Here is a 14,143-nt window from a genome sequence, read left to right as displayed (position 1 = left end):
CCTCCCTCCCTCCCTCCCTCCCTCCCTCCCTCCCTCCCTCCCTCCCTTCCTCCCTTCCTCTCTTTCTCTCTCTCTCTCTCTTTTTTTTTTCAGGGTCTTGCTATGTCACCCAGGCTGGAGTGCAGTGGCATGATCATGGCTCACTGCAACCTTGATTTCCTAGGCTTAAGTGGTCCTCCTACCTTGCCCTCCCAAAGTGATGGGATTACAGTGAGCCACTGCACCCAGCCTGCAGTCTGTCTTTGACTAAAATGTCATTATTGCAGTCCATGACTGTATATGTTAGAAGGGATAAGTATAATAGAGAAAAGAAAAAGGTAGTGCAGGATAATGGGAATTGGGAATGCTGGATTAGGGGGCCAGGTTTTAGTCTATGCTGTTTAGAAGAGTTCATTGAGAAGATAGCATTTGAAAAGGTGACAAATTATCACTTGTCCTATAATTATGACTACCAATTAGTTGCTAAGAAAATTTCAGGCTTTGAAAATTAAGAAAATGTGGATCAGCCTGAGTGTGGGCTCACCCCTGTAATTCCAACACTTTGGGAGGTAGGAGGATAGGTTGAGCCCGGGAGTTCAAGACCAACCTGGGCAACATACCAAGACCCTGTTTCTACAAAAAATAAAAAAAATTAGCCCGGTATGGCACTTACCTGTGGTCCTAGCCACTTAGGAGGCTGAAGCAGGAGGGTCACTTGAGCCCAGGAGGTCGAGGCTGCTGCGAGCCATGTTAGCACCACTGCATTCCAGCCTGGGCAATAGAATCCTTTTTAAGACTCTGTCTTAAAAGAGAGAGAGAGAGAAAAGAAAAGAAGAAAATATAGATCAAATTTTATCCCAAACCTCAGGGATAGCTGAGCGAGGGAAGGGAAAAAAATGTAAACAAATTAGAGCATTCTAGTGTTGTAGATGCTTTGACAGAAGCATATCCAAGGTGTAGTAAGGCACACAGATCTTTCTAATCTGATCTCACCTCTGTTCTTAATATGATAGCAGTTTATTTAAATAATGACTCAGACTTCCTGGATATCAAAGCATGGGCTTAGATCACTTTAGTCTTAGTCATGTGAATTAGTCATTCTCTCTCCTCACCTCTTTTTACCTTTTTAAAAAATACCATCTTAGGTTGAATTCGTGTGAGCTGATTTTAATTCTAAAAAAAAAAAATTATATACCATCTGATTACTCAACATGTCCCAACTTGTTCCAAATTATAGTCAGTTGCATTTTGAACCATCTAATTATCTAAGTGGGATATTTGTATTCAGCATCCATCCTGCTATTTGTAGTGTAACTACCCACAGATCCATAATGAGCAAGACACGAAAATGTGCAAGGCACTTTGCAAAATGCCAGAGATACAGCAATGAATAAGGCTGGCAAGCTTCTGCTTTCTAAGAGCTTACATTCTAGTGGAAGAAGCAATCAAGTAAGATATCACATGTACTATATACTAGCAGTTCCCAGACTTTTTGGTCCGAGGATCCTTGTACACTTTTTAACATTATTTAAGGACTTTAAACAGCTTTTGTTTATGTGAGTTATATTTATTAATTTGCCAGTTTAGAAATTAAAACTGAGGGATTTTGAAAACATGTACTTATTTATTTAAAAATAGCAACAAAAAACCCATTATACTAACATTAATGAGAAAATAATAATTTTCCCAAGCAAATAGTGGGAAGAATGATATCATGTTAGATTTTTGCAGTTCTCTCTAACGTCTGACTTAATAGAAGACAGCTGGATTCTCACATCTGCTTATGCATTCGATCTATTATGATGAGTTGTTCGGATTGAAGTATATAAAAATGTAGCCTCAACAGATAACGTGGTTAGAAAAGGGAGGAATATTTTAATAGCCTTTTTAGATAACTGCAAATATTCTTTGATACGTCACCAAAATTTAAGTGATAGTTACTTAAAGTTTAGTTGCAGTGTGAAATCTGAAATTGTATTAATGACATTGATGTACAAAAATACTCTATCACATTAAAATCCATTGGTTTGTGTGGCACTTTGAATAGATCTTTTATGCTTTATATGATTTTGTAACATCATGCATTGGTTATTTGAAAATCAAATTGGTTTACTGAATTACATGGATCTTCCAAATATTGACACATTTCATTTTATGACATAAAAAAATTACATTTGTTGATATTGTTCCAAACTTACCAGAAAAGGCTTTAAGTTTTCAGAATCTGTCAAGGTCATGGTGGCTGGTGAATACATGTTTTCCAAAATTCTAATGTTTGCCTACAAGCTTGAATTTTATACTTGGCAACAAATACTGTCAATTTTTCCTGAAATGACAAACTCACTTCATTCATTTTCAGGGAAATGTTTGCCAAACACCCAAGAGTGAATAATTTAGTTTGTCATTTGTTCTTTGTAGTAAAAATGATATCCTATTAACAAAGTGCCCATTAGTTCACAACTCAGACATTTGCACAAATGCTTTTCCTTGAGATAACCATCATACTTTAGTATGTAGCAGAAGTACTTTATGTGTGCTTCCCATTTGTCACAGAGACTATGTATTTAAAAAATATTTACTCGAGGGTCGAAATTTGATAATGTTTACTGCTTTTCTTCAAGGGCATTCTTAAAATAAATAGGAATGTTTTATTTTTCTCTGCAAGCATGTAGTGGTGAAGAATTTAGTGACTACCAGTTCTGTTTGGTGCCATTGCCTTGATTTGTGCTCGTGTACCAACAGTTTTACCACCATTGCTCTTACAGCATCATTGCAAACATGACAAACTCAGATTATGTTTCAGTATTAGTATGAAAATAGTTTTGCACTGAGGACCCCCGATCTCATTGGATTCCCAGCGTTGTTACATATCTTATTTCCCCTGATTTTCACAGTGGAACCATGAGGTAGTTGGTGATACTAACTCCTTTTGAACCCAGGTTTCCTGACCAGAGTTTCTGGTGTTCATTCTTTCTGTTTCCTACGTTATCTCCAGACTGTAGAAAAGTTTATATTGTTATTCCTTAAGAAGGACTTTGTCCAGCAAAAACAGAATGGGATGGGGTGAGTTTATTTAACAGAACTAAGGGTGTTTGAAGCCTAGAGACTCCATTCTCATTGCTGCTTTTAAGGTACTATGTCATTGTGAAATACTAAACTTTTCTGTTTCCTTATTCTAGAAAATAAGGATAATAATAATACCTATCTCATGTAGTTGTTGTGAAAATTTAGTTAATACATGCTATATGCTTAGAACCATGCTGACACAAAGTAAATGCTCAGTAAGTTTCGCTTTTATTATTTACAGTTAGAGATGGGGCTCAGGCATTCCAGCTGAGGGAACAACTTGAGCAAAAGCAGAGAATTGTGTCATGTGAGCAGTAAATACAGTCTAACAGAAGTGTAGTGGTTCATGGAACAGTATGTTGGGAAGTGAAACCAGGAAGGTAGATTTGGACGCTGATTATTGCTAGACTAGAGCTCTAAATTGTTGTTCCAATTTGTGTCCCTAATGCCTAAGACAATGACTGGTACATGGTGACATGGTGTATGTATTTATATACTGCCTGAACATTGGAATATTTGAATAAGTTTAAGGAAGGAGAGAGCAGGTGCTGTTATTACGAGCAACATAGGTGGAGAAGTTGACATTGCAGCATAGCCCAGAAGAGTGAATAGAATTCTAGTAAGCAAAGGTATTAGAGGTGTGAGACAAAGCAGCAAATGTAAGAAAATGAGAATGTTTGCTCGTTCTACTTGCCAGAATTTCACAAAGGCCCTTGCCAACAAAATTTCACAAAGGCCCTGACTCAGTGACTGAGCACAGTTCTCCAAATAAATAAATAAATAAATAAATAAATAAATAAATAAATAAATAAAGCCCTAAAGACAATAAACAGTATAGAACAGTTTCCCACATCTCTAGCTTAAATCACTGCATTTTTAGAAAGGCAAGTTTAGTGATTCTAGTCGTTGCCTCTTTCTGCACATAAGATAATGTCCAACAAGATTAGCGATTATGCCTCCATAATATATAACCAGATATACCCTTACACCCAAACTTTAATGAGATTTTGCTCTATTATAACTTCTAAGCACCTACAAAACTGCCACTACCAATATATAAACTGTGGTCTAAAACCCTACTTTGGAACAGTCTAACAAAAATTATCTAAAAGACTCTCCTAGGTAACAGTCCTCAATAAGACTTCTAAATAAAACTAAATTTAATTCTTTAAAAGATCCCCTGTTCCTGTTTTTTTTTTTTGCTTAGTTGGCAGAGGCTGAGTGGGTGAGGATAGTTGAGCACTGTGGCTCATGCCTATAATCCCAGCTGCTTGGGAGACTGAGGCAGGAGGATCCCTTGAGGCCAAGAGTTCAAGACCAGCTGAGCAACATAGCAAGACCCAGCCCCATCCCCATCTCTAAAAGAATAAAAAATTAGCTGGCCATAGTGGCCTGTGCCTATAGTCCTAACTACTTGGGAGATTGAAGCAGGAGGATCGCTTGAGCCCAGGAATTTGAGGTTGTAATAAGCTATGATCATGCCACTGCTCTCCAGCCTGGGCAACAGAGTGAGACCCTATTTCTTAAAAAAAAAGAATGGGTGAAGATAATACCTCACCAAACGATATACTACCCAACCAAGTTATTGTACTTTTCAGGAGACTGTTAATTACTTGAGATCATAAATTGTTTTATCCTTGCTCATATCCCAAACGTAGTACCCCATGCATATTGGGGCTCAGTAGCTACCTGAGCAGTGTCTCAGCAGTTATCTTGTAAATGTGGTTTTTGTGTAATGTTTTTATTTCACAATAACTTTCAGAGAAAAGGAGGCCTTCCTGATTATAGAGGTTACTTTTTTTTTTTAACTTAAATTGCAGAACAGGCAAATAACCACTTCCTTTTGTCTACAGGCAGTGATATATTCATAGTTGTTTGTGTCTTAAAGGAGAAGATATGACTTTAGAAGGACAGATCCCTAAGCAGTGGATCAGGAATGGTAAGGTATAGGAGTTTTAGAAAGTTGTCCTAAAAGCTATTTCTTGTAGTTTAGATTATGTGAGTTACACTGGAAGAGTGAACTCTTTTGAATAACTTCATACTCTTATTCAAATGTGTATAATATAGAAAATGTGATTAGATATGTAATAAATGAGCAAAGATTATAAAATCCTGAAAATATATTTTACATACTAAATACTGTTTTCCTCTGTGCATACCTTGTATTGTTTCCAAATAAGCCAGGCATTATTGGGAATTAGGAGTTATCAGTAATCTCTTGTCTACTAATTTTCTCTGGCAAATTGTTCTCTAGATTAGTAGAACTTGTTTTCTCTGTTGGATTGATAGAACATGTGATAATAATAACATATTGGTATTTTCACGTATGTCAGGCATTGTGGTAAATATTGTACGGATTAATTATCTCATTTAAATCTCACAACCTTATAAGGTCTAGGTACTATTACCATCCCCATAGGTAATATTCTTAGATTATAGATGAGAAAAGTAAAGCTTACAGAACTTAAGTATCTTGCCCAAGGTCAGAATGAATAAGGTCAAAGCTAGGTATCAGACCAGGATTTGGACCCAAGAGTCAGCCCTCTTGGCCTTTACACTGTGCAGCTTAAGAGATACTAAAAAGCAATAGCTTTGTGGGACATTGGGGTGGCTTAGAGTAGTGTTTTCCAAACTGGATTGCAGTCCATTAATGGATTATAAAGCTCTATTTAGTGGGCCCAAATCAGCATTAAAAAAAAATGAATTATGACAGAAAAATATCAATGTGTATGGCATATAATAAGAGCAAGCACTCTTTTATGAAACGAATGTTCCAGTTTATATCTATGTGTGTATGTACACATATGTGTGTATATGTATATATGAATTGGGTGATGTTATAAAATGTACTTCTTATTGTGGGTCACAGTCAAACAAAATTTGGAGCCCACTGGTTTAGAGGATGGAAAGCAAGCTGGAAAATATAATGAATAGAAGTGGTAGCTGCTAGAGAAGAAATTCTAGAGATAAACTGAATGTATAAATAACATTATAAAAAAAAGGGGGGGAAGAGTTAACTTGTTTATATGTTTGGTAAAATACTGTAGTACTCAAAGTTGTTTTAACTGACTCATTAAGTTAGGCCTTTTTTGGTAGGGATTCACTCAGAGTTAGTATAGCTTTAATTTTACTTCTAGAGAGCTGCCCCTGCAGGTGGTTTGTGAATTGTGTATGTCCATTACTGTATTTTTATTTCTCATATGAACAATTTGTTGTGATTGAATAATAACCAGACGTCTCTGGTGCTTCATAGACACGAAACCCTTTTTTCTATTAGATCCATTAGAGTAGAGGTTTGCTTACTGACATGCTAGGAGAATGGGAGAAGGTGGATTAGATTAGTCAGAATAATATTGACTCTTGAATTTTCAGCTGAAAGGGAGAATTTAGTTCAACTTCCAATTTTAAGGTGCAAAATGAATATTCATTTTTTCGGGACTATCATAAAACAGCACAAAAATACATATTCAGACAATACAAGTGGCTTATTAAAGTCAACACTAGAAAAAAGTAGCAAAGCTACATGTATACATTAGTCCTGCTCCTGCTCCTGCTCCTGCTCCTGTATAGTAATTTGCTCTCATTTCTTTGTATAGTATAGTAATTTGCCCTCATTTGTTTAGTCTGTCTTTTTTACCTGGAATGTCTTCCCTGTCAGTGCCCCCCTCTTCTCCAAATACCCCCACTTCTTTCTTTCTCTCTCTCTCCCTCTCACCCAGACACACACATATACACTCACATACCTTTGCCTCTAGTTTCTGCTCAGTTTTAAAACTCAGCTTTAATTTCCTTGCCTCAGAAGCTTTCCCTGAGTTAACCTTTACAAACACAAATCTCTTTATTTATTTTGATGCTCACATTGCCCTCAATTTGGCCAGAGGAATCCTATTTAAGCTGACTTCTGTGTCCTTTTAACATGCCCCTGTCATTCTTTAAGTATTTCCTTACTTTCTGACACAAAAAGACATTCCAGGCTCATTTTATACCTTCTCTGTCCTAGTTCTGGAATCAGCTGTTTTTCCAGGGAGCGCTGGTTTCTTCTAATGGAAATGATATTTAGAAATCAACACCTAGTGCTAGGTTTAGTTACTGCTTATAAAGTGTTATGGCTCCCAGGCCCTCTGGAGAGCTAAGAAACATATGAGTGTTACATACATAGAGGTGTGCGTATGTGTACATATGTGTACATCCATGTTCATATTTATTTCCATATGTGTTTATCTACATGTATATTGAAAACCGTGATGAGGTCATGCTGATACCTCTAGTTATAGGCTATCACAACAGAAATAATTCTGTTTTTTCCCTTACTATATTTAACTCCATTTTCCAAAAGTGAGAAAAACTTTATCTTTGTTGTATTTACTTATTTGATCAATCCTTCATATGTAATTATTTTCCAATCATCCACCTCCCTTTATAAATGTCACTGTCACTCCATTTAGCCTTGGAAACCTTGTGCCATGCGGAGCCTGTTCACTGCAACGTGGACACCTTCCTTCCTTTTCTTGGGTTCTGACTCCTCATATTGGACTTTCCCGTTGTGTAGCTTCCCTCTTCCTCTTGCTTTGGGCTCTCATGCCCTGTGCTAGGTTGTGCCTTTACATGATGCATGGCCTCTTCACCCTATTCAGGCTCTGATGTCCTGAGCCGGATCTTCCACCCATTTGGTACAGTACTTTTAACTAAACTACAGAGCTCATTTGAATTTTCTCTCTCATGCTGCTTTTCTGTTCCAGGATTCAATCCAGGATGCCACATTGCTGTTAGTTGTAATAGTTCTTCATTTGTTTTTTATCTTTTATGACCTTGACATTTTTTATGAATATTGGTCAGTTATTTTGTAGAATATCTCTCATTTTGTATTCATCTGATATGTTCTCATGATTTGATTGCAATTGTGTATTTTTGGCAAGAATACCACAAAAGTGATGCTGTTTCCTTGTCTCAGTGGATTGTACTGGGAGGTATAGGATGTCCATTAATCTTGTTACTGGTGATGTTAACCTTGATCACTTGATTAAGATAGTGTACCAGATTTTTCCTTTGTAAAATTATTATTTATTCATTTAGGGGAGATACTTTTTTTTCTTGTGGGAGATACTTTGAGTCTGTGCCAATTTCCTGTTTCTCCTCACTTTTGCCTACTGATTTGAGTCGTCAGTGGATCTTGCCTGAAGTAGTTATTGCTGTGGTGTTGGTCTAATGGTCTAATTTTTCTCAGTCCTTCTACACTTATTCATTGTATTTTTTTTTGAGATGGAGTCTCCCTGTTGTCGCCTGGGTTGGAGTGCAATGGCACGATCTCGGCTCACTGCAACTTCTGCCTTGCGGGTTCCAGCAATTCTCCTGCCTCAGCCTCCCGAGTAGCTTAGATTACAGGCACCCACCACCACACCCAGCTAATTTTTGTATTTTTAGTAGAGACGGGGTTTCACCATATTGGCCAGGCTGGTCTCGAACTCCTGACCTCAGGTGATCCACCATCTCAGCCTCCCAAAGTGCTGGGATTACAGGCGTGAGCCACCATGCCCGGCCCATTGTAATTCTTCTAAAGGAAGAGATGTCCCATCTCCCCTATTTATTTACTTATTCAATTATTTTATATCAATATTGGACTTCTGGATATTTATTATAGTCTCTCGGTTATAGTCCAGTACTCTGTGAATTTATTTACCTAAAATCATGAGTTCATACTGAAACCTCCAATTGTATTTCAACATCACAAGGTTTATTCTAGCCTTCTCCCTTTCTGTATTTCTAATTTTTTTCTGATAGTGAGAAACCTGGTTTTCATTATCTATAATGTATTCACTTGTTTGTAGTTACAGAATTGCTAACCTGTACTCCTACGAAAATAAAATTTACTAACTAGAGTATTGTATTTGTATGTGGTTCTTTTTTTTTTTTTTTCCTATCCTTTCACTGTATAGTCAAAATACTGTTTTTCAAAGTTACTTCATGTTTTAGTTTGGGCTGCTATAACAAATTACCATAGATTATGTAGCTTAAACAGCAAACATTTATTTCCTCACAGTTCTGGAGGCTGGAAGTTTAGATCAGGATGCCAGCATGTTCAAGTTCTGGTGAAGGCTTTCTTCCAGGTTGCACAGTGAACTTCCTGTCCTTATATCCTTATGTGTTGAAAGGAGAGTGAGACAGCTCTGAGGTGCCTCATCACATTAAAGAGGGTTCTACCCTATGACCTAATTACCTCCCACAGGTCTCACCTCCTAATACCATCACGTTGAAGGTTAGGATTTCAACATAGGAATTTTGGGGCAACACAAACATTCACTCCATGGCACTGAGGTTCAATTATGTGAAACATTATGGTTCTGAGAGGCTGAATATATACAAAAAGATATATTCAGATTGTTATTACCTCAGTTCTTACTAACCTGTTCCTATTCTTCCTGGCTTCCCATCCTTTCTCACCCATGGCTTGTAAGGTAACAAATTTATTTAGTTTTCTTTAGAATCTCTATATTTCTTTTGCACAAATAAACAGATACATGTATGTTTTCTGATATTCCTTTTTTCTTATAGTAAAGGCACATTTCGCTTTTTAAAAATATTTTATCTGATGGTATATCTGAAAATCACTCCAAATCACTAAAGAAATCTTCCTCATTCCTTTTTTTTTTTTTTTTTAAGAGATGGGGTCTCACTGTATTGTCCAGGTTGGTTTTGAACTCTTGGGCTCAAGTGAGCCTCCCATCTCCTGGGACTGCAGGCATGTGCTGCTGCAACTGGCTTTTATTCTTTTTGATACCTGCATAGTATTCCTTGATTTATTCAACCACTCTCCTCTGTATGAGTATTTAGGGTGTTTCCAGTACATTTTTTTTTGGAGACGGAGTTTCGCTCTTGTTGCCCAGGCTGGAGTGCAATGGTGAGATCTCAGCTCACCACAACCTCTGCCTCCCGGGTTCAAGTGATTCTCCTGCCTCAGCCTCCCAAGAGTAGCTGGGATTACAGGCATGTGCCACCACACCCAGCTAATTTTGTATTTTCAGTAGAGACAGGGTTTCTCCATGTTGGTCAGGCTCATCTGTAACTCCCGACCTCAGGTGATCCACCAACCTTGGCCTCCCAAAGTGCTGGCGTGAGCCACCGTGCCTGTATTTTAAAGTTACAAAAAATGTTGTAGTGAATTACCTTGTTCCATATATATTTTTGTATTGTTAGATGTTGATCGATTTTTTTTTTCACATATTCAACCAACTTTGTATTTCTAGAATAAACCCAACTTGGACATGATCTGTTAATTTTTTAAGATCATGGTTATTCATTCATTTTACATTTTATTCTTAGTACTTTCCGCTGGGAGAGGAAAGAGTCATGCATCAGTGTATAGATTGTGCTATTCTATTGTAATGTTTTTATATAGGATTTTTACATGTCTGTTTATTCCGTTAGATTTTGCCTATAATTTTTCTCTAATATCAGTCTTATCAGATTGGTTTCAAAGTTATACTGGGCTTAAAAAAGAGTTGTGGAGTGTTCCCTCTTTTTCCATTATCTGAAAGATTCTGTATTAGAGATTGGCATTATTTTTTTCCTTAAGAATTCTCTGGTGAAGGCTTCTAGGCTTGGATTTTTCTTTGTGGGATGATTTTCAATTATTTTAATATTAGAGTGTTTTTGACCTACCAAAAGGGTACTTTCCTGTGGCCCAACCTAATAGTTATAGCACTATCTAATTTTTAAATTTGTTATTGTGGTAGTTTTGGTAAATTGTATTTCTTTAAATAATACTTTCCACTTAACTAAAATGTTCAGTTTTATAGTCAGGGAATTATGAATATGTGCATCAGTTGTGATGTCCTCTTTCTCATTCATGACATTAATGATTTGTGCCATCATGTTTGTGTTGTCTTGGTCCCTTCTTCCTCCTGGCAGTTTTGTTAGAAGTTGATCAATTTCATTAGTTATTTTAGGTAACCAACTTAGGCTTTAGTGACCTATCTATTGAATGTTTGCCCTCTATCTCATTAATTTATGTTATTTATCATTTCCTTTTCTACTCATTTTGAAATTCTTGTTGTTTTCAGCCTTTTTGCTTTCATATTTATATATATGCATTATATATATATATATGCATTTAAGGCTACAGATTTCCTTTTATGCACTACTTTAACCGTATCCAATGAATTTCAATATGTCATATTTTCATTTATTCAGTTCTACATGTTTTCTAATTTCTAGTGCAGATATTTTTTCCTGACCTATGGATTATTTAGAAGTATTTCTTCTTAAAAAATTCAAAACATCTCAATATTTTATTTTTCTTTCTTTCTCTTTTTGGCTGCATACAGGGGACTTTATTGATGGTACGTGACAAGGTGGGGCCTTCCAGGCGCCACCCTCTTCAGGGAGTCTGGCATGGAAACTGTGTCAAGAAGAGATTTTTGCATGTCTGTTTATTCTGTTAGATTTGAGTGCAGCAGGTATTCCCCAGCAGCCGAGGTCCTCTCTTGTCCTTTAGTGCTCTTGCTGGGGTGGTGGTCCTGGGCACTTACTCCTTAGAGGCCTTGTAGACCATGAGGTCCACCACCCTGTTGATGTAGCCAGATTCATTTTCATTGTCATACCAGGAATTGAGCCTGACAAAGTAGTCATTGAGTGCAGTGCTGGACCCATCATGGAAGGTGGAAGAGTGGGTCTCTCTTAAAGTTGGAGGAGACAACCAGGTGTTCAGTATAGCTCAGGATGCCCTTGAGGGGGCCCTCCAGTGCCTACTTCACTACCTTCTTAATGTCATCGTATTTGGCAGGGTTTTCTGGATGGCAGATCAGATCTGACACGTAGGTGGTGGGGACATGGAAGACCATGCCAGTGATCTTCCCATTCAGCTTGGGGATGACCTTGCCCACAGCCTTGGCAGCACCAGTAGATGCAGGGATGATCTTGAGAGCCTCATGGTCGTCATGCCACAGTTTCCCAGAGGTACCATCTACCCACGTCTTCTGGGTGGCAGTGATGGCATGGACTATGGTCATGAGTCCCTCCACAATGCCAGAGTTGTCATGGATGACCTTGGATAGGGAGGTGATCAACTGGTGGTGCAGGAGGCATTACTGAGGATCTCGAGGCTGTTTTCTTACTTCTTATGGTTCATGTCCATCACAAACATGGGGGTGTCAGCAGAAAGGACACAGATAAATACCCTTTTGGCTCTCCCCTCTAAGTGAGCTCCAGCCTTCTCCATGGTAGTGAAGATGCTCATGGACCCAACAACGTAGCATCAGTGTCAACCCCATTTGATTTTGGTGGGATCTCACTCCTGGAAGATGGTGTTGGGATTTCCTTAATGACAAGCTTCCTATTCTCAGCCTTGATGCTGCCATGGAACTTGCCATGGGTGGAGTCATACTGGAACATGTAGACCATGTAGTTGACATCAAAGAAGGGGTCATTGATGACAACAATACCTGCTTTGCCAGAGTTAAAAGAAGCCCTGGTGACCAGGTGCCCAATACAGCCAAATCCGTTTATTCCAGCCTTCACTTTCACCATGGTGTCTCAGGGACATGGCTGGTGCTGCATGAGAAGAGGCGGCTGCCTGTCAAACGAGAGGAGCAGAGAGCATCAAAAACCCTAGATTTTCAAATTAACCTTTTTTTAAAACTGGTTTCTAGCTTAAATTTCCACTATGATTAGAGAATATATGATTTCAGTCCTTTGATATTTGTTGAGACTTGTTTTAGGGTCCAATATTTGGTCAGTTTTTAGAAATATTCTGTGTTCTGCTTGAAAAGAATATCTGTTTTACATTTGCTATATTCAATGTTCTGTATATGCTCATTGAATCAAGTTTATTCATCAGACTGTTTAAATCTTCTATGTCCTTATTAATGTTTCATCTGCTTGCTTTATTAATGAGAGTGATATAATATGTGTCGCTTGTAAGCATCATATACTTTTACAGATCTTAAAGCCTTTGTATTTTAATTAGCACATTTACTTCACTCACATTTAATTATTGAATTTTTAGGCTTAAACATTTGCCATCTTACTCTATGCTTTCTTTCAGTCTTGTATATTCTATTTCTTTTTCTCCTTTCTTGTCAATTTCTGGATTATCTATATTATTGAATTTTTTAATTTTAGAAGTTAAACACTTATAAAGCTTTTCTTTTAGTGATTATTTTAGATATTATAACATGACTCCTTCAGTTATCAAAATCATTGATAATTTTATATTCTTCCCAAACAATGTAAGAAACTTAAAACTTTTTATTCCATTTTCCCTTTTTCAATCTATATGCAGTTGTTTTGTATATACAATCTATATGCAGTTTAATTTTGCATATATTTATTTAAAATCCCATGAGAGCCTTTTGGTCCTAGCAGCAGCAGAGCTGAGCAAGCGGCTCCCTCCCTCCCTCCGCTGCCCACTGGCCAGCAGGATGGAACAGGCCACACTCCTTTGTCAAAAACTTACTGGCTGGAGGCATTACCCTTGCTGTTTCCAAGAGGACAGCGACCCGAGTTGAGTCGGTCAAGGCACTGCTGAGGTTGCAACATGCCAGTAAGCAGATTGTGGCGCCCCAGTACAAAAGCATGGTGTGGTGGGCTGCAAGGTCCACATCCCCAAGGAGCAGGGCATTTGTCCTTCTGGAGGGGTGCCTGGCCAGCACCATTCACTGCTTCCCCATGCAAGCCCTCAACTTTGCCTTTAGGGATAAGTACAAGCAGGTCTTTCTGGGAGGCGTGCACAAGCACACATAGTTCTGGAGATATTTTGCAGGCAACCTGGCTTCCCGTGGGGCGGCTGGGGCCACCTCCCTGTGCTGCTTCTACCCCCTGGAATTCGCCAGAACCCTCCTGGCAGCCAGTGTTGGGAAATTGGGCACAGAATGGGAGCTCAGAAGGCCTGGCAGACTGCCTGGAGAAGATCAAGCCTGAGGGTATCTGAGGCCTGTCCCAGGGCTTCAGCGTCTTGGTGCAGGGCATCCATATGTACTGGGCAACCTACCTCAGCATGTATGATACAGCCAAGAGCATGCTCCCTGACCCCAAGTACACCCACCACATGGTGAGCTGGATGATTGCCCAGGCCATGACAGTGGCCCACGTGGCCTCCTACCCA

At 38.4% G+C, this 14,143-nt stretch overlaps 1 protein-coding gene across 5 annotated transcripts in view; it reads left to right on the top strand.

Annotated features, from left to right (window-relative positions):
- Positions 1-14,143, top strand: part of OSBPL9 (oxysterol binding protein like 9) — a 167,941-nt gene that overhangs the window by 74,377 nt on the left and 79,421 nt on the right. The window contains exon 1 of one of the 5 annotated variants that reach the window (XM_023188795.1): positions 4,860-4,984. The exons of the other annotated variants lie outside the window; for them this stretch is intronic. Coding sequence (XP_023044563.1) covers positions 4,942-4,984 — 43 coding nt within the window. The 5' untranslated portion in view covers positions 4,860-4,941. Of the gene's footprint in view, positions 1-4,859; positions 4,985-14,143 lie in introns of those variants that run through there. 5 annotated transcript variants of the gene reach the window in all.

Source organism: Piliocolobus tephrosceles, chromosome 1 (genome assembly GCF_002776525.5).
Source record: "Piliocolobus tephrosceles isolate RC106 chromosome 1, ASM277652v3, whole genome shotgun sequence".
In the NCBI taxonomy this organism is placed as follows: domain Eukaryota; kingdom Metazoa; phylum Chordata; class Mammalia; order Primates; family Cercopithecidae; genus Piliocolobus; species Piliocolobus tephrosceles.
The sequence above is the reverse complement of the archived record's forward strand: the minus strand, read 5'-3'. Positions and strand labels throughout refer to the sequence as shown.